The following is a 20,780-nucleotide window of genomic DNA, read 5'->3' on the forward strand; positions in this document are numbered from 1 at the left end:
ATGCATGACTTTGAAAAGTTAATTCCTTCCTGCGGTCCTAAATGATAACAGTGAAACTCTTGATACGTCCAGGTTAAGCCGGTAGAGGCTTTGCTCCCTCCCTCCAGGCTCACCTCAGTGCCGTCACACAGCCTGCCTCACTTTTCCTCCAGGCCGTTCCCCTCTTTGGGTCTCTTGGTCAAAGCGTTTAAAAAGTTGTCATCATCAGTGACGGTGACTCCTAGCTTGTCCTCTTCTTGTCCTCTATCCAAGCTTTTCTCCCCTCAGGGAGCAGAAGCACCTGTCCTTCAGTCGAACAGCCAGGTCTCTGCTTAACACCGCTGTCAGGCACTGCCCTTCTATCTGCAAATCACACTGCCTCAGGGGAAGCCAAGAGGTGATGAGGACCAAGGAGGGAAAATGCTGAGTGAAGGAAGGGAGGATGCACTAAATTCTGCAGGAACAAGGGTGTGCTAGTGATTACTAAATAGGGTTTACAGTGGCCTTTAAAAACGACACACATCGAAGGAATATAGTCGCTTTTTTTTTACTTAAGTGAAGCTTTAGAAACAGCAGAGGAGCATTTGTGATATTTGAGGTAAATACCATCTGGCCACCTACAAACACAAGCAGTATGTTGTTAGAAATACTTCATATTCAGTGCACAGACATGTTTTACCTAGTGTATGAGCAACTCTCTATTCTTTTCTGCATGTGGGTAACTTAGTCAGCCACAAAATTTTTAAGGACCTAAAAAGTGGCTTCAAATCTTAAATGTTGCCATTTTATGAGAAACAGGTGGTTATAGTGATGAATCTGCAAAGATTTATCACCCAAATCTGCAGCTCCCTTCTGCCTTACAGAGCTTCAGACCGACTTTCAGCTCAATGTTGCTGTTTTGCGTCACTCTCACTGTTCTCGTAGTCTCGTTTCCCGGCACAGCAGGTGGCCAATTTCAGAGGAAAAGCTCTAAAACTCACTGTACACTCCCCGCTCAGCAGCAAGCAGCAGCCGAACACAGCTAGTGACTAGCTGGTAAACAGAGTGGAGCATTTAGCAGCTAAAGAGTCACATATTTCCCTTAGTGAGTGGGTAAAAAGGGATGAGTTAAAAGGGAGTGAATGTTGGACTTACATGTATCAGGTGGCCAGAAAATATGACCACAAAAGAAAGATACGGCTGTATGTGTGACAAGAAACTGTTAGCCATAACTTAAAGAGTGGGTATCATGCTGTTTCACATATGAAGACATATATAATGTTGCAATATTGGATGCTCATACTAAACGTGGGTGAAGTTTCAAATCTGTAGGTAAAAGTATGTTGGAGTAATCCCCTGCTAAAAAAGTCTCAGCCTGCAGGCTGCTGTGGACGCTTGCTTTCAGACAGACCTCTTCAGATACTTCACTCTGTGATGTCACAAAGTGGAGGAACTGTATATTTGTGCATCTGCCCAAGACACAGCAGAACGTCCTACCCCTGGCACAGTTCAGGAACACGCCCACCCAGCAGCTTAGTCTGCCTCTGAAATTTGTTTCGCTCCACCACGCTCAAAGGCTCTGCTCGTCAAGTTGGTTCAGAATGTCTTGTTGTTTGTTTGGCTGTGAAGGAAGGACATCAGTGTTTACTTTTCCAAAGGACAAGAGCACCAGACAATTTTACTCTTTGCAGACGACTCTGTAACACGGCCACAGGGTATGAGGCGTGCCTAAAACACTGAGTTCTGCCCTTCATCAGGCTTCAGGGGGCTGGCCAATCAGAAGAAAGCGGGCTTGTAGGGGTGGGGTTTCTTAAAGAGACAGAGCTGATTGAGTCGTTTCAGGCAGACGCTGTATGAGGACCTGCACAGAGCACCAGTATGAGAAAGAGTTTTTTTAACTGTAAATTATGCTAAGCTACTCCACAGGTAAGTGAAATATGAAGCTTGATACCCCACCTTTAAACTTAACTTTTTTAGCTTTTTAGAGGCCTAAAAACTAGTTGCAGGTTAATGAAAAATATTCATCAATAAATGTGCAACAATATAAGTTATATTAGTCATGAAACTTTGTGTTGTATTGTTTAGGAAACATTTATTTCTAAAACTGGGCTAATCTGCTCAGATTTGACTGATTCAAGAGTTGCCAGATTCTGGTTGGTTTAATGTCACAAAAAAAATGTAACTGTTTAAATTTAGTTCATTTGGATCCCAATTGTTATAAGTAAAGAGTTCATTGAAGAATTGGTCTCAGGGCCTTCAAATGACAAACCAAACAGGCAGCACAAAACAGTCACATGATGTGCAGTTAAGTTGTTTGATGCCTAAACAGCACAATTAAAAATTAAACAAAGGCGATGGATTTTTTAGTCATGCCTCTTACACCACTGTTGCCCTTCAATCTGCATTTAATTTGTCATTGAAGCCTCAAATAGAAACCTTTGTACGCTTACTGTCTCATTGTTTTTTGGCGAGCAGTTGGGATCAATAGAGCCTCCGTGTATGCTTTACAGACTTGGAAACAAAACCTGACTTATAGGCAGCTTCCTGTCAGAAGAGGGAGAGGAAAGTATTTACATTTCAAATGCTTTTATGCTGATGTGAAAGTGTCCACCAGCCCTGTGTTCCCAGTAAATCATTTCGCTCTGTGTAACCAGATAACTCAGGCACCATGGCATGCTTTTGTTCTGCTGCTGCTGAAGATTTAATGCTTTTCAAAGACAAAAAATAGAGCCTGAATGCCATCTGCTCAGGACGGAAGTGATAGGAAAACTGCCTTCACCTTCTGGCAGTGGATACAGCAAGTGTGCATTGTCATAAGCGCTGCTAATATGGAACCTATAGCATGCAGGAGACAGTGATTTCAGCCTGACGACACAAGCTGAATGATTGTCGCCCTGCCTGACTCAGAATGGGTAACATGTTCTGATGCATCGATGGCTTTAACAATATGTTCATGTACTGTATGCACTCCTACGTTCTACTGTGTTTAGCCTGCATGAATGTATTCATAAGCAACAGTTGGCCTGGCTTTGCCATGTGTGTGTGTTTGGAGAAGCATGCTAGAGAGAATTACACACTTTTATGTAGTGTGACATAGATCTCTGCCAGTCTCGCGCTCTCTCCCTGCCTCATTTCTGTGCTTACACTGTCTACTTTTGCTAACTTGTTTGTGTTTCTCGCACACTGTATTCTATATATACACAGTCTGCTTAAATCTTCCTCTGGGATGCATGGTAGGGTTGCACAACATAGGTTTTACTTATTTAGCCCAAGCTACTTTTACCGTTTATAATGAGAGGAGGTGCAGATTTCTCCATTCTGAGAAGGAAAGCTGTGAAATTAATTTCTGTCTCGGAAATAGTCCTTCAATTTTCTGGCCTCCCACACACGTCCTGACCCACAGAATTACTGCGTCGCGCAGCAGGACATGTGCTAATAGGAGTCCATACCCCCCTCTGACTGTGAAAGATACATACAGACCATAGGGGTTTGAGTAATGAGCCAGCGCCACCTGTGCCCACGATACCATGAGAGACATAGACGATAATGCTGATGAGCTTCTGAGAGCCGCTGCGCCTCTTCACACCTCCACCTATCTCGGGATTGTTCTTCGCCAGAACTTAGCATCGCTAGAAAATAGCAGTCTTATGAAAGAGAGTCATGGGGGTCATTCTCTAAAGGGGGCACAATGGGAGAACATTTACAGCTGCAACGCTGATGTGGGCTGAGAAAGTGTTCTGCTGGGAACACACCTATTTCTGGGGATGGAATGAAAAAAGGCTTTCTAATTGTTGTGATTAGGGAGCAGCAATTAGCTTTCAGAGAATTCTGCAAATGGAAATTTCAGCATTGAACAGCGAACCACCAAATGTACCAAACAGAACCATCCAGAAGTCTGTCAATTTATAAAGGGAGTAGACTTTCTGTGTATGTTTCCACTCAGAGGCGTAGGAATAATCCCAAAGTAGAGTGAACTTGTCTCTTGTGTCCATCAATAAAACCCATCAACAAATCCCAATAACAAGTTATTTTTTGCAAGTATACCCTGTGTATCCAGAGCCTGATTGAGCTAATTCCTCTGTGCCATTGAGCCCCATTGTTGTCCATTTAAAACGGATCAGTGAGCCACGACGCTGCGTTGACTCAATCCAACACACACCGTCCTGTTGCCAGAAATACTCACTAGAGCACCAAATGAGGATTAATCCACCGCTGAAAATAGTCCATGTCTAACGTACCCTTTTCTCCAGTTAGATTAGGTTTGCTAAAAACTACAGCACCCAGCTTGCTTTAGAAAACTACTGAGCCTTTAAAAACTAGGATTACCAGCTTACAGTTGTATGGCTCTGCCGAAAGATGCACTTAACATCAGTGTTTCCTACAGAATGACAGTGTAAGTGTGGCCTCACTGGTCTCACAGTCAATAAAAGGAGGGATATAATACCAGAATGTCTCTCTTTCTTTCTCTCTATGTTTTTCCCTGCAGTGAATATGTTCGTCAGTAACACAGTACAGTGACCTTGACCTTTGACCTATGACCACAAAAATGTAATTATTTAATCCTTGATTCGAGTTGAATGGTTGCACCAAATTTGAAGATATTCCCTCCAGGTGTTCCTGAATTACAGGGTCTAAAAAAGTTGGACTGGCTGAAAAACACAACGCCTCCGTTGTGAGGCATAAAATTGAAACCATTTATTTTCAAGTTGTTTTTAAAGATTTACAACTACAGAAGGAACAAAAGGGCTTGACGTGCCATCGAAAGAGTAAGAAAGTCAGAAAGTATGGAGAAAAGGACAAACAGATTGTTGCTTTTGGTGTTTTTATGGATTCTGTTCAGACTTTCGAACTCCCTTAGAGCCCTTTTCTCATCTTAACTTAAAGACACAATACAATAGCCTTAGACATGTTCATAGTTATATTTTTGCTGTTTCTCAAACAGAGGCCATGCTGACTATCAGTCATATACTGATAGTGCTCATTCAATCATCTATTCAATATCTATACCGCTTATCCTGTTCAGGGTTGCAGAGTGGCTGAAGCCTATACCAATTGTCTTTGGGCGACTGGCGGGGTACACCCTGGACTGATCGCCAGTCAGTCACAGGGCTGACACATAGACACACAATGACACCAATTAACCTAACGAGCACATCTTTGGACTGTGGGAGGAGGAAGTCGGAGTACCCGGAGGAAACCCCTTACATGCAAGGGGAGAACATGCAAGACTCTACACAAAAAAAGCCCCGAAACCGGGATTGAACCAGGAACCTTCTAGCTGTTAGGCGACAGTGCTAACCACTGCATCACTTCCAAAATCCAACCTTGATTCTGTTGCCCTTTGAATATTTAGCTCTACTAATGATTGTATGACTCTTGTAATTGACTTGGTTGTCTTTATATGTAGTGTTTATGTATGCTGGGAAATAGGACAACCTTCGATGTACTAGTGAAACTACTGCAATAACCAGAGCACCAAAGACCAACAGGAATATTAATATCCACAAAATTAATCAACCCAAATAACACTTACACACGCGTCTATGTTATGAATATCTTTCAGAGACAGAGACCATCGGAATAATACATTATATATATTCACTAGAAATTGGTCAAGGAGTACAAGGCAGTCTCTTTGAATTTAGTCTGTTTGGCATTTTAGTGAAATCCACTGAATTTGAGTGCCACCCACTCTCGATATACACAATGGGAATTATTCACATGTTTATATATTTATATATACGACAGCATATGGGTGAGGAGGCAGAGCCAGATTAAAGCGTGCTGTCAAGTAGAGAGGATGAATTGCTGCGAATTGCTCCTGGTGTCTCCATTATTCATGAAGGTATTCACGTCTGAAGGAGAGGCACAAACACGGCGAAGCAAGAGACATTCAGCTTGTTACATTATTGACGGATCCTCAGCGTCTCAAAGACCTCTTTCTCTTTGATATCGCACAGGTGAAATCTGGCAAGCCGTTGTGCTCTTCGCCTCTTGATGCCCACTTCTTTTCCTGGTTGTTTCCCCTTTTGAGTTACAAACCTCCACCTGCTGCCCCCAAAACAAGACGTACTCCCTTCAGTCTGGCTGCGAGGGATTAAATATTTAAGGTTTGCTGAAATCCCAGAAGGCTAAAAGCAGAAAGGGAACCATATTCTGATTCCTTTAAATGACTGTAATTTAATGTGTAACGTGATTAAACGCACACTCCCTGCTATCTTCACCTCACAACACCTACTCTTATAGACTTCGTCTCTCAAGCTGGTAAGTTGGGAATCCAATACCGAGCTACTGACACGGGGAAAAGCTATAAAATAAGGATTAAGTCAGCCTTCGACAGAATGCACTCCAACACAACAGGTCAGGGAGGCTCAACGGGAATTCACCAAGAGTTCTTGAGACAGAACAAAACGTAGGCACCAAGGCATCAAGCAGAACCAGTATGCCCATAATAGAGACTGTCAGGAGAATATTCTGTTGGTTCCTCCTTCGGAGTCTTGGAAGGGTCAAGCAAGAACAAACAAACTCCCTGTTTTGTTCACATTTCGCCCGATTCACGCAGAAGAAGTCTGATCTGTTTGATCTGTAGGCTGGAGGAAGCTGCACACATGCTCTCTCAAACACACACACTCTGAGAACCATCCAACAACCAGCAGGAGTGGGGATTAAGTGCTTGCTGAAAGGCACAAAGGCACCTGTAATTGAAGGGGGGGAAAGCAGGCTTTTGCTGCAATTTAGACTCTGTCACCTTGAGACCTCTAAACTCTCTGATTTAGAGACGGAAAAGAAAACTAGCAAAGCGTAACGGGGAATCTGTTTTCCGCAGATAGCACCAGAAGCCGTAAAAAATAAAAAAATCCACCAGCAGGCATTTCCTGGGTGACACAGCAGCAGCGTTGCATGCAAGAATCTGATAAAAGCACGAAGAATGAGATGAAATGGCTGCTCCGTTTTTGCAGAGCTGTGCTGAGGAGGCTGACACCTGCAGCATTATGATTCAGGAGTCTTTGATCAAATCTGTTGTAATGCACGGCAGTAATGCATATTAGGGCATCAAGGGTGATAAGAAGATGCGGCAAGGTGAGATTAAAGCAGAATGGTTAATACATCCAACATGGCTGAATCAGCAGTTTTTGCCAAGGGTCCGGGAACTTGCGCCTTCGAATGCTGAGCTTTGTTTCGACTTCAGATTCCCCAGAGCCCGGCAAATCCCTGCGGACTTCAACCTACGCTCCGTAGAAGGAGGAGCAGGAAGCAGCCCTGGAAAAGGTGGAAAGCGTTCAGACTAAAACGGTCATACACCGTGTGAGCTCTAATAACCGCAGGCGACTGCAAAATCCCTGACAGTCTCGCATTCAGAGTGCGGAAACAGAAGTCTGGAAAGTGTGTGGGATGTAATGAATTGGAAAGATGTTCTTGGACTGATTCCAGTGTTTTAGAAAATGGAATGCAACTCTTGCCAATGCCAAATGAAATCCTGTGTACGTGCCTGTCAGTACTTTTGCAATTCATCTTTCATACAAGGCTGTAGATGCAGAAAAAAGAGTGAAGTTTCGACCGCCATAGGTACTCCTGTGAGAGAGGACGAGCTGCAAAAGTAAGCCAAACTATCTTCACGCTCATTTCATCTTACATACGTCTATGTGTGTGTGTTTGGCTCTGGCCTGATTGCCTTCCTGTCACATGATAAGGGACACCCATGAAGAGAGCCAGACAGAGCCAGCATCACACGCTGGGAAGCCCATATTAGTGTCAGTGCCGCGTCTGCTGCTGATTGATCTGCCAAACAAGTCCTGTGGACACAGCCAGCTCGGCTCACCAACCCGGCGCTTCAGTTCAAGCATTAACAGGTTGTTTATGTGAAGGTGCAGCGATCCTCACACACAGGCCAACCAAGTGCATTTCAGCTTGTTTTATTTACAGCCACGCTTCATAAAAACGGTCAGACTTCTTTGATGTCGATTCAAATCCCCGCAGAGGAGTTCAAGTAGACGCCATCGTAAACGCTGTTCCATATTAACTGAATGGGATATAACTACACTGTGGCTCAGTGGTAGTCGTCATCTCTTAATGGGAAGGTTGATGGTTCGATCCCTGACTGCTACAGTCACATGTTGAAGTGTCCTTGGACACACCCCTTTGGTGCACGAATGGGCATAGATCCTGATTGGAGATTGGCACTTAGACCTTTGCCATCAGTGTGGGAAAGGGTGAATGCGACATGTAGTGTCATTTACCGTAAAGTTAACTTAAGAGAAGTCAGACTAACCTAAACAAATTCAGCCAAAAGTGACGCTACTTAGGCTTGTTTTACAGTTGTGTTTTTCCTACATTTTCCCCCGTTTATAGCCGTTACACGTCTGATCTTGAATTCAAGAGCTGCCTTACCATTTCACTAGCTAAAGTGCCTCATAAAGAAAAAGTATAGGCCACAGTTGTTGAGAACTTTTCCTTCACCACATCACATGTAGACTCACCCCTCGATCCCACAGGATCCGTCTACACCGCGTTCCATCTACGCCGCGTCATCAATGTTGGCAGAGCAACACACAAACAACAGTTCAGTTTGCACCTCCAAGGTTGATTATCTGCTCATTTGGAAATCATTCTGTGATTTTTGTGCTTTTACCATGGAGGAGTACACTACTTAATTAAAAGTGTTCTTGTTTCGAGATTTCAGTGTGTTGATCTTAAAATAAACAGAAAAAAATGGGAATCTGTACCGGACTGAACATGGTGTTTTATTTTGAAATGACCGGATGCTATATGCTGCTTTCATGTGTGACTTCCTGTTTGGAACGATCTGCTCTGTTAAGCTTGACGCGTGTTTGAAGCGGAGCAGAGTGGAGAAACGCTTCTGGGACGCGCCAGAGACGGACCGCGGCGAGTGCTGTGGAATCACGATCATTGACTTGAATGGGCGCAATCGACTGCGGACGTCGTGGCCGCACTCTGAACGCGCCGGAGACGGATCCTGTGGAATCAAGGGGTTACTCAGTCCGCATTACCCTGTTTCTAGATGGTTAACTCTTACTTCCACACTGTTATTGTACTCTCTTCTCTACCTTATTAAGGCCTAATTCACACTATAATCTGATCACCATGCTTCCCTTCAGCCCCCCAACACACCTGCACCTTCAGGTCAGGTGTGATGATGAGGTAATGATGTACAGTGTTTGTTGTACTGTATTAAAAGCGGTTTCTTATATTGTGTCTATTAGCGTTTACACACTTCCCCTCACCAACACATACAGAGACAACACTGCAGGTGGGTGTAAGATGCCCAGAGGGAGTGAATACAGATTTGAAACGTGGGCGTAGGAAGATGCATATCTTAAGTACAGTATATATATGTGTGTGTGTGTGTGTTTGTGTGTAAGGGCGATGAGGCATGAGGGAATTCAGTGAATGATGAGGCGTAAGGTCGAGCACGCCATACGTACACTCTTTTCAAATGCTGCAAGCATTGCCTCCGTCATCTGTCATCACTTCTTTCTTACACACACAATAAACATATTTTTCTTCATAGTTCGACACGTTTTCTTTACAGTACGACACACACACAGAACATGTGATGCTTGTATCTGCTGTAATTTATGCATGCCCCTAATAAGGTGTGCTCCAGACTGGACTGAGGTTCAGCTAATGGTATTCATGGAGGACAGCAGCATCCATTAGCTTTCCATTTCAAACACTAACCTTTTACAAGTCTTGTGGTTTATGCATCAACGTGACCTTATGAATACTAACCAGGTATAATCTTTTCATCTGCATTCAAGGCTCACAGTACACCAGCCGATTATGGCGACTCGTAGCTTTGGCCTATGGCTGGCTGTCAAACAGCAATTGCATGCTGGCTGCATCCAGACGCTGTGGCGCATCAATGCCCGCCACCGCGGTCGTTCATATCCACACACAGCGCTGTTGTGGTTTCTAATACACGCTGGAAGTCTGAGCTCATGAAACCACTCGAGCCGTTTGTTCTGGAGAGGGAAATTGGATTACGGGTGCAGAGCACGGTAAGCACAGGGCCACCTGTGTTAATGAGATTGCTCTAGTCGGAGCCGCAGCTTACACCAGACTCCCACTCTTGTTTATTTCACACCAGATCAATAGCTTATGGTCGTGCTGTACAGAATCCCACTGAAAAGGTCAATGACAAACGAGAGGAGAAGAGACCCGCATTAATGCCCGGATGTGCTTAAAACTCACTCAGCGGCCCCTCCTGGCTCAGCGGTGATTGACCAGGCTTTGTGGGCAGCTTCACTTTAATAAGCCTCTGCCTGTCTCCTAATTGCCTTTATAAGGTTGATGTTGAACATAAGAGGAGGGGCGTCAACAGGTGGTGGAGAATATTTAGCTCTCCCAAAGCGCTGACAATAAAACTGCAAATAATTAGAGCTGTAGGATACAAACAAAAGGTGCTGCTAAGAATAGGTTAATGAGGTGGGTACGTCTACAGGAAAAGCTCTGAAAGCTCTGAAATATATTCCATAAACACATCGTGTCGAGCAGAGAGAGGCCATGTCTAATCAACTAACCTTTGTGGAATTGAATCACAAAGCTACCCAGTAATAAAGCAGGGCTTCCCTGCAAAAGGCCACCAGTCAAGGCCATGAGATTTGAGACTGAGTGACACAAGGGAGTGGTTAAAGCCAACATCCATGATCGTCGCTTTCTGCTCTTAACCCGCAGAGGCGACAGACGGCTAAACGCATCATGTGCAGAAGTACAAGGAAGAAAGAAAAGGACGAATATTAACACGCACAGGCAAAGATCAGATAGTTTTCATCCTGAATTTGACCCGGGAGAAAACTTACTGAACTTTGCATTTATTAAACTTTTCGCTTAAATGTCAAACTATTAAAAAAATACTCACCTGCACAGAATAATACAGTTAAATCTGCATGAAGCGATCTTTTGGCAACCTGCAGACGGGATAAAAAACCTGCAAACACAACAGGGACGTTTCAGCGCCTCATACGAGGATGTGACCTCGAAGTACCCCGAGTTGCTAATCAGACATTCAGAAGACAGAGCAATGTATGGCTTTCATTAGGAGTCATGTCCCTGGCCTACATATGAATGTAAGTCCAATATTAACTACCCTTTTCAATCCTGAGGGAAATATGTGTCTCGTTAGCTGCTAAACGCTATGCTACGTTTAGCTAGCTGGAAGCTGCATTAGCCGTTTGTTGCCTTTTTAGAGCTTTGATTCTGGTGAGATTCAAGCGGCAACTTTTCACGTTTGATAAATTGTGTCTTTTAAAACAAGATTACCGCAGCTTTAATGAAACATTAATAATACTAAACCCGACAAGCAGCCTTGCCCTTGTATAATTCACAATCCAGACACATACTGTGTTAGGAGATTTCTCTCGGGATAAAGTTGATACATTACAGTGGTCAGGCAAAAGGGTTCACTTTTTTTTTTTTTTACCCTGAGTGTGATTAGGTGCTGCTCTCCAACTCTGAGCACTGTTTAATTTGTCATTGCAGGCACAGCTATCTAGTCCTCCATGGAGCTTGGGAAAAGGTGGAGATGTGTATCTGTGCCGCTGAGAGCGGCTTAGCTAGCTGCGGTTTGATAAGGTATCAATTACATTTTTATTGAGGCTGGTTGAAACGGTTTCCCTGGCCTTTAGCGTCCGACTCCAGCTCTGTTATACCCCGCTGTTAAATTTGGCCTCGCCCCGGGGAAGCTGAGTATATCAGTATAGGGGCATGTGGGAGCAAAATAGACCACCATAAACTACAGCACGAAGCTAATAGATTTATTGATTAGCCCGCCTTCTACTAGTTCCCATTCAGCGTGATACATTAGATGCAAGACGTGAAATCCTGCTGCTGCAAGAGGTTGGTAGGAGTTATGGGACACATTTGTATTCCCACCCAGATGCTTTTTTTCCATACCATCTCTCTCTTCTAACCTCTAGCTGTACCTTCCCTGACAAACCACCCGCTGCTTGGCAGTTCAAAGCGTCCTCTGTACTCTTAAGCCTGTAATGCCCAACCTCCATTAGCATGGGATTTCACACTTATTCTCCAAGACAATCATGCGCGCAGGTTTACAATTTTTTTAGCCCAAGCAACACAGCTGATCTATACTTGCAAGTGTATGTGCTTGTGATCCCTGTTCCCCAGTTTAATCTGGCGGTAGCATCCTCTTTGGCCCTAGAGTGGCAGTGCTCTAAATGCAGTGATAATGAATAGGCCTCGGGGAGTCTTTGCTGACTTGCAGCAGCAGGCTAATGAGATTAGCAAACACACTGAGGGCCCGTTAACGGCATCAGACCCCCTTTGAGGTAGAGCAGGATGAGGAAGCAGGGCATATTTGTGGTTATCTGCAAAGTAAAACTACTACAAATACACTACTATAGAAAAACTCTTTCGGTTTACATGTCATTATACTTTTTACCCCCAATTAGTTGTCAATTTAACTAATCAATGGAGACAAAGCCAAATTGATTTGAATTGCTACACTTTCCCAGAGCAACAGCATGGCACACTGTAAACTTCACAACACCAGCCTCAAAGTGAAACTTCAATGTTCATAGTTAACAAGGTCTTCCTCCAAAACAAAGCGACCCGGTGATAAAAATGTGTAAAGACAGTTGAATAGAGCAGTTTTAAGTTGTCCTTGATGCTCTTTTTTTATTGGGTGCAAAACGTCAGGAGTGGCTGCTGGCATAACTGCCAAAAGATAATTAGTAGGTAGTTAGCTTGTTTTTAGGGTCTTCATCGTTAACAAGATTTTTAACGGAAGCCGAAATGATCTACACTGGTTTCCCCTCCAAACTAACAGGTTATTAAAACTTAAAACACAGAATCAAGCAGTTCGATGTGAAAATCACTGTCTCTTTGATGCTCTTTGGCAGCTGCAACCGAACCTTGGCTAACCTTTTATGAGGGCCAATTGTCACCTGGACAAATCTGATAAACGTGCGTCCTTAAAGGAGCAATTCTCCCCTGTAAAAAGCCTCTGTCAGTCAAAGCTGGTGTTCTCTGTAATCGATAGAAGTTATAATATTTGAAATTGGCGCCATAGCTGTGGAGAAAGTTGTACAAACAGCTCGTGGTTTCGCCCATTCTACATTCCTACAACACCCAGCATGCATTGCGCCCCTTCCTCTAAAAAGAAACAGCTCAGTGAGAGACGCTGGTGTGAAATACTACCGAAATATGACGAGAATATACCAGTGGATCGTCTAAGAAATCAAACCTGACAATTTTGAATGAGACATGACATCGGAGGCGGGCATCCTAGATTGAGGAAGTGTGGTTTAGCGAGCTCCCTGGCCTCCACCAGATGACACGTTTTGTGTAGTCTGGCAGAGGTTTTCCAGGCCCCATCAGTAGAGGATACCGTCCTCCAAAGACACAGAGCGAAATTGCATGTTTTTTTTCTACCACAACGGCATTAGCTCCCCGTAATAGCATGATGGGACTGAGGTTGAAAATCGGTGAACTGGCCCTTTAATTTAAGACAAACTGAAAAAAAGGAAAAAATCATCAAAGATTTATATTGAAAAGCCAAATTTGATTCAACTCACAAAACTTGGTGTCAGAAATAGCCGTGCATATCATGCATATCATTACTGGGTGCAGTAAGTTTGGGATGTAAATGTGGGAGACTGTTCAGACTTCAGTTTGAAGCAGAGCTGCAGCAGAATCTTGTCCTACACAGTCTTTCTCCCTTTGTATTTCTGATTATTCAGAGTATACAGATTGGTTGTTTAACGTTTGCACAGTTGCTTTTCTCAAAGGGCAGTCCCCCCCCTCCGCCCCCTGCAGCTCAATCCATTCTTAAACAACGCTCCAACATTATAAATACCAGAAAATCCTTCAGCTCGAGCAAATCCACATGAACAGCTTGCAAACTCAGATCATTTCACATTACAAGCTCCACAATGCTATTCCTCATTGCACTAGTGAATCCCCACCCTTGAATGCATCACCTTGACATCAAACACTGACCTACACACAGTGAGGTAACAAAGCAGGCCACATCGACAACCTTTCCAATGTTTGTATGACATCTAAATTCAATAAAAAACAGAATACATCTCTCTAAACTATTATGCATGCTGTTGCTTCAAAACAGTGTTAATGGATAGTGACGTGAGTGAATGCTTCTGATTAAGCTGTTCATTTGCATGGCAGGGGGTTGATGCACCTTGTCTTGTTATGACAGAGGGCAAAGACACAAAGGAATGCTGACAAGAAGAGCAGCACGAAAAACCACAGCTCGGAAAAACTCATGAAAATCATCCAGTGCGATCACGCTCAATGATAACTGCTGACCATGAGCTCGTAAAAGACTAATAAAACGCAATTTTTATACAAGGTGTTATTGGGAGAAGGGGAGCACTTCCTTGCTTGTCAGTCGCTGTATTGTCAGCATTGTAATTCTCTCCAAATGGCAATCACAAGTCTGTGTTTTGAACACTCGGGAATCCACTGATGAATGTGCCTGGCATTTGAGAGGTCAACAAGTAACCTTTTTTTGGCATAACAATCAAAAACAAGCGGGATTTATCTCTGCCTTGTGGGATATTTTTATATGGTAGAAGATTTTCATTTTGTGCCCTTTAACGGTCTGAAGCGGAGAAATCAACAGGCAAACAGAAAACAGTAGACGACGCTTCGTCTGCTGGAGCCAATCCCAACTGTCATTGGGCGAGAGGCAGGGTACACCCTGGACTGATCGGCAGTTGACCACAGGGCTAAAATAGCTTCCACATTTTTGTAAAATTTACACAGTACACATTTTCACCACAAGGGGCAGCAAACTGGTATTGAGCAACTCTTGAAGAAGAACTCATATACCAGTTTACAGCACAGTCAAACTGTTTGAGATTTTTTTATGTTGACGACTAAGGTAGACGGTTTACAAAGTACCGGACTCCCAATCAAATCTTGTATTCTGCAATAAAGGAACAGTCCAGTGATTTAGCATTGAACTGCTACAACAGGCTAAGACTAAAAATGGTGAGGTAAAAAAAATGTCACCTTTCTATCACACGCTGTCTTCTTCCTGGTCAAAACTCGGTACCTACTTTACCTTGAATGCACCTTGACCACGGTCAGTCCCGTCTTCCGGATGTGTTATGCTAGTAGCGGCTAATGTAGCCTTGATTTGCTAGCCTCAAGCAGAGATAAGGAGCAGGTTACAGATGAGCTGAACGCCGACAGTTATTTGTTATCTTCAGCTCCAACTGACTTCAGTCAACATTTGTAACCGGAGCCAAAACAGACTTCATGCAACCTGTTTTCACTTACACAGAAGTACTTTCCAACACCTGTAAACAGACTGTGATCTCTGAAATCCAAGGAGTTTCCCTATGGCCATTTGACAACATACACAGTCAGGTCTTACAAGCAACACACCCAATATATGTATGTGCTGCATTCAAATAAAATCAAAAGCAATGGTTAAAAAAAATTGCAAGAAAAAGTTGTAAAAGAACTTTGTAATGAAAATCCTGAAAATGACTTTCAAGTGTGAGAAGCAAACACCACAGTAGCAAATCACACAGAACAAACTAGCGAAGCACCAACCGCCGTGCACAACCTTTGCACGCAGGTATTCATCTGCCATTTCTCATTTCTCCTTCAGTCAGTCCCTGACTGCCAGGCCACAGTAAGAACATCAAAAAGAACAGAAATGGAATGACAAAAAAGGAAAAGTTAAAAAGACAGCTGAGCGTTACCACAGAGAAAACATCTGCCATGGTTCAGGCGAGCCAAGGGAGCATACAAGGAAGAGTGGGCACACAAATCCCCACTCCCACAACCACCCACACAGAAAAGAAGACAGATATGTGAGTGATCAGACGCAGATGCAGTAAACTCCTCTGGGGGGGCTGCATAGTAGTGAAAAAAAAACTTTTGATATGGTGCTTTTGTAGCTTTGCCTTACCACAAGCTCGTACATGACTCGTTTTACCCATGTTATTATATGACTAGAGCTACTGCTCATGGAATTTACCATGTAGTTTTTTACCATGCAAAATCTTAATGCAATTCTTGTCTTTGTTGTACAAGCCTTTATTTAACAAAATAAACGGTGTGGATTTTATTGACCTTGTGCAGTAATGGATTTTCTAAAGAAAGCTTTAATAGTCAGCTATGTAACAGGGAGTTACAGCAGCTTGCAAAGTGTGTTTTCATTCTGGTTTCTACAGGCTATACAACTTACCAGTAATGCAGGTTAGTCACAAGAGAATACCAACCTAGACTAAAGAAGGAATATGTTCCCGCATTATGCAAGACATAAGCTATGCCACACCACAGATGATGTTTAAATGGGATAACTGATCTAAGAAACTGAGTTTACATAAAGGTTCCAGAAAACACAAAAGAAGTTGGACTTACAGAAGAGAAGTTGTGAGCCCCACATGGTTCCCCTCTGTATTTGCATGAGAGCAGCATGTCATCCAGTTGGTGGCTCAGCCTATCCATAAACTCCAGATTGGTGCCCTCAAAGTTTCTGGGTGGAAGAAAGAGTCGGAAGTCTGACAGCTTCTTAAACCAGCCCTGACGGTCCTCTTGGAGCAAGTCCAGAACCATGGGCCTCACTGTCCGGTTAGCCAGCAGCAGGCCCAGCCAGTGGCCCGCAAAGTACAGGTCACTCTTGGTGAGCTTGTAGAGTCGGATTGGGTTGTTGTTGCAGATTGTGACTGCGGGGAAAGCAAGTTCTTTGGCCCATTCTGTGTGGACGCGTGTGTATGTGGGGAAGGAAAGCCAGTGGAGTAGGCGGTTTGACGACCAGGATAAAAGCAGCCCCAGGGAGGTGCACAGGGCCAGTAGCCAGAAGGCCCTGCGGCCCATGGAGCCACCAGGGACGCACACATGCCTTAGGCCATGCAGGCGTGTCCTTGACAGAAGAGTGGAAGTGACCCGAGCCAGAGTCGGCTTTGGAGCACGCCGCTGACGACCCTTTCTGATCATGGCCGGGGATCCCCGCCGGAGACAGCGCCCCTCCAGGGCCATAGCTGCCCACAGCGCTCCTACAGCCGCGGGAAAGGCTTCATTTCCCAGCCAGGCCTCAGGGGCTGGGGCCCACATGTAGCTCCAGGATAAATCCACTACTGTAATCCACACCTGGATATGTGTTTGGCTTTACAGATATTGACGACCCATGCAGTCTTAGCTGCAAATACCCTGTTTGCACACGTACGAATACCCTCAAGGAATTCAGTGTGGTTTGTGAAGTCTTCTCCTGGTGCTTGCCGGATTCTGACGAACTCAGCTGCAGCTACTTGTTGGTCATCTTTTCTTCCTGGTCTTTTGATCTGAGAGGCGTCCAATCATCCAACTCAGCAGGAGACGAAGAAAGAAAAAATAAATCAGCTAGGCAAATGTGCTCCAAGCAAGGTGGCTTCTACATGAGTGACTCCAGCATCCACCGCAGTTAGTGTGACAGTGAACAAGACAGGATGAGACAGAGAGAGCGAAGGCAAGAGGAAGAGGGAGGGGAAGAGAAGAGGAGAGAGGAGGATGGAATACAAAATACCAAGGGCTAAGCAGAGAGGACAAAAAAAACACAAATGAAAGAAGAGAAGGTAATTAAAATAATGAGTCGACAGCGGAGGGAATTGGTCGGTGTGGTGCGGTCGGTTGCATTGTTCCAGCGCTGTGGTTTCTCTTCCTCAGAGTTACGTGTGTTTTCTTGGCTTCACTGGCTTGCAGAGGCATTCGGCAGCCAGAGGCAGCAATCAGTTCCTTGTCACTATTAAGTACAAGCTTTAATTGAATTCCAAAAAGTCCCCCACGCTCATTTGTTTTCTGTCCCACTTTGCGGTATCACTTTTGATGCCTTGGACTTTCTCGTGATGTCACTACTTTCTTCCTTGTCTCTCCCTGCACTTTGCTTCCACTGGTGTTATTAAGTCCTGCGGGTAGCCACGGGGTAGCTTCATCTTGAGCGGACCTGCTTCACGGCGCCACAGCGAGAAAACATGCTACAACACACTTTCACATGGAGAAGGAGGCACTCATGCGAACGCAGGGACACACACTCGCAGCAGTTTCCTGCGGGAAACCAGAACAGAGATAATCTGTTCTGTCACACTCTGATCTCAACATCTCTCCCCCTTTTTCTGTCTCTTGTTATTCTCTCTTCTGCTTCTTTTGCCTCCCTCATTTTTTCTCCCCCACTCCAAGAAGACGGAATCTCTAATCTCAATATTCCTCTCATGTCCCCGCTCCTCCTTCTAAAAATACTCTCCCCAAATCAAATCCATCAACTTGCCCTCACGCTCCTCCTCCTCCTCTTCGCTCTCGTGTCAGTCAAGCCCCGTAAGCTCGGCCGACCTCCTGTCAGCCTCCCTCTCCTCCTCCTCCTCTTCTTCTTTTTCCACTTTCTGCACGCACTCCCTCACTTCTCTCCTCCGTCAGGGAAGGCTTCTCTTCGCGCTTTCTTCCCTCTGTGTCCTTGTCAGCTTCATCCAGCTTGTTCCCTCTCCGTGCTACGAATGACTTCTCTCCCCTCAGTGATCTCTCTCCGTTTTCCTCCCCCCTCCTTCTCTTGCAGTCTCTCGCGTTTTGCTCCTCTGTTTTGCTCCGGTTTTCTGGCAGCTCATCCTCCCGTCGCACCTCCTCTACTTCTCCTCCTCCTCCTGCGCCACAGCTCTGTCCGCGCAGCCAGTGAGCCCGTCACTGATGAGAGCGCCTGTCTCTCTCTGTGCTAACTCGTGCTGTCCTTCGCCCCCCTCTGTTTGTCTGCCGCTGCTGCTGAGCCACACGGCTTCAGTGCAATGAGAGACTGCTGTGTGCATGAACGTGAAGGTTTGTGTGTAGCCGAGCTAGACATGGCTGGCTCTCCACTTTACTTTCAGCTGTAGAGTCAGGATTTTTTATCAGCTTTGAGCAGATAAAATGTGTTTGTAACACACTATGTGAATCTAAGGGATTTGAAGGAGAGGATGTGTGTGATAAATATTAAAGATTAAATTTACGTGTATTCATTTTAAGTGCTCCCTCATTACTTTTCTTTTTACAGGCATGTTCTTTAACGTTTGCCACTTTAAAATCATTTTGGACGAAAATAATCACTTTAAAGAAATTGTAAAGAAGCACACATGAGAAAGCCACATGCTTTGTTAATTGTCGATTGGCATCCGTTGACACACCTCGGAATTCATCCCTTTGCCAGCGTCTTCTCTCACTAGAGCCAAATCAATACTGAAGTGACTGACTGAAACAATGTTACCATCACAGTTTGCTCACCAGGGAGCACTGACATGTTGACTTTTGATCTATAAAAATAAGACAAGAAAAAACTGGTCGGGCTAAGGGTCGAGGGATAAGCCACAAAATACGGTCACAGTAAGTTTTCCTATAATGATCACGATCGACCGATTTGCCAGTGGGGCCAGTTTTAGCAGTATCCCGGTCCTGAGAGATGTCTGAAGACTTGATCTCTCCACTGCTCTTCAGTGCGTCTAGAGGGGCCGTGAGCGAAGCTGGCGTAGACAACATTTGCTCACTTTTAGAGTTATTATTCTTTCAGTGTTCATTTACAAGACTTTTTTTACTGAGAACAGAGTGATCCGCCACGGTCTCCTGCTCTCCAAAACAAATTCACCCAGCTAGTTAAACCAACAAAAAACAGAATAAAGCAGTTTCACCTTGAAAGAAAGTTTTACTCTGGTGCTCCAAAGTGTGGCCCACAACAGCGCAACCTTGCTGCAAACTTTGGCTGCTTGTTCCTCTCTTGACTTCCAGATTCCCCTTAAAGGGGAGGGGGGCATGCTAATTTCCACCTTCATATTTCACTCTGTGATAACTGTGGAGGAGCTTTATTATTATTATTTTTCTCACACTGGTGCTCTGTGCAGGCCTTCATACAGCCGAACCCTGCCTGAAACGACTCAGTCAGCTCTGTCCCTTTAAGAAACCCCGCCCCTACAAGCCTGCTTTCTTCTGATAGGCCAGCTCTCCAAAAGGGGCAGAACTCTGCAAAGAGTAAACTTCACTTTTTAGTTTTGAAATGAAAGTCTGCTGCTCTTGCCCTTTGGAAAAGAAAACACTGATGTCTTTCCGTCACAGGCAAAGAAACACTTTGTCCAAAACATTCTTAACCAACTTGACGAGCAGAGTCGTTGAGCAGAGTGTTGGAGTGGGGAAAAAAATTCAAAGGCAGACTGAGCTGCTGGGTGGGCGAGTCCTTGAACTGGGCTAGAAGTCCTGCTGTGTCTCGGGCAGATGCCCAGATATAGACTTCCTCCACTTTGTGACATCACAAAGTGATGCTCCTGGAGAAGTCTGTGTGAAACCTGGCGTTCACAGCAGAGAGACTTTTTTAGCAGGGGATTTCTCCAACATATTTTAAGCTACAGATTTGAAACTTCACCCACGTTTAGTCTGAACATCCAACATTCCCCCTCTTTAACTAATATCCTTCATCTTGTTAAATTAAGTGGCAACAACCCTGATCTTTGAAGAGCGACTCTGACGTGAGTTTCATGTAAAAAAAAACTGCACACTAACTAGCTGTGGTCGCATTTATAACTGGTTTGTGAAAGGCTGTTCCATCAATATCGGGTAAAAATATTGAGATTTTGACATAACAGATTTGATCACAATCCTAAAACAAGATCATTTTATGGCCTAGCACCAGTCGGGTACTAGTTTTTAACCCTAACCTTTAACATATGTTATGTTTAATGAGCTTAAGTACTGTACATTTAAACTTAACAAAGATGAAAAACAGACAATTACAGGTAGAAAAGCCGGCAAGAGAAATAAATGCTGTGACCATGCTGACTGCAGTTGTTCCTTTTATCCTCCATAAAACTTGAAAAAGAGCACTATTT

General features: G+C 44.3%; 1 protein-coding gene across 2 annotated transcripts in view; it reads right to left on the bottom strand.

Moving 5' to 3' along the window:
- asic2 (acid-sensing (proton-gated) ion channel 2) overlaps positions 1 to 20,780 on the bottom strand; it is a 402,563-nt gene that overhangs the window by 106,847 nt on the left and 274,936 nt on the right. The window contains exon 1 of one of the 2 annotated variants that reach the window (XM_069675841.1): positions 16,336 to 18,760. The exons of the other annotated variant lie outside the window; for it this stretch is intronic. Coding sequence (XP_069531942.1) covers positions 16,336 to 17,028 — 693 coding nt within the window. The 5' untranslated portion in view covers positions 17,029 to 18,760. Of the gene's footprint in view, positions 1 to 16,335; positions 18,761 to 20,780 lie in introns of those variants that run through there. 2 annotated transcript variants of the gene reach the window in all.

The sequence above is a fragment of the Semicossyphus pulcher genome, unplaced genomic scaffold (genome assembly GCF_022749685.1).
Source record: "Semicossyphus pulcher isolate SPU_LCO1_2020_fin unplaced genomic scaffold, fSemPul1.0.p SCAF_25, whole genome shotgun sequence".
In the NCBI taxonomy this organism is placed as follows: domain Eukaryota; kingdom Metazoa; phylum Chordata; class Actinopteri; order Labriformes; family Labridae; genus Semicossyphus; species Semicossyphus pulcher.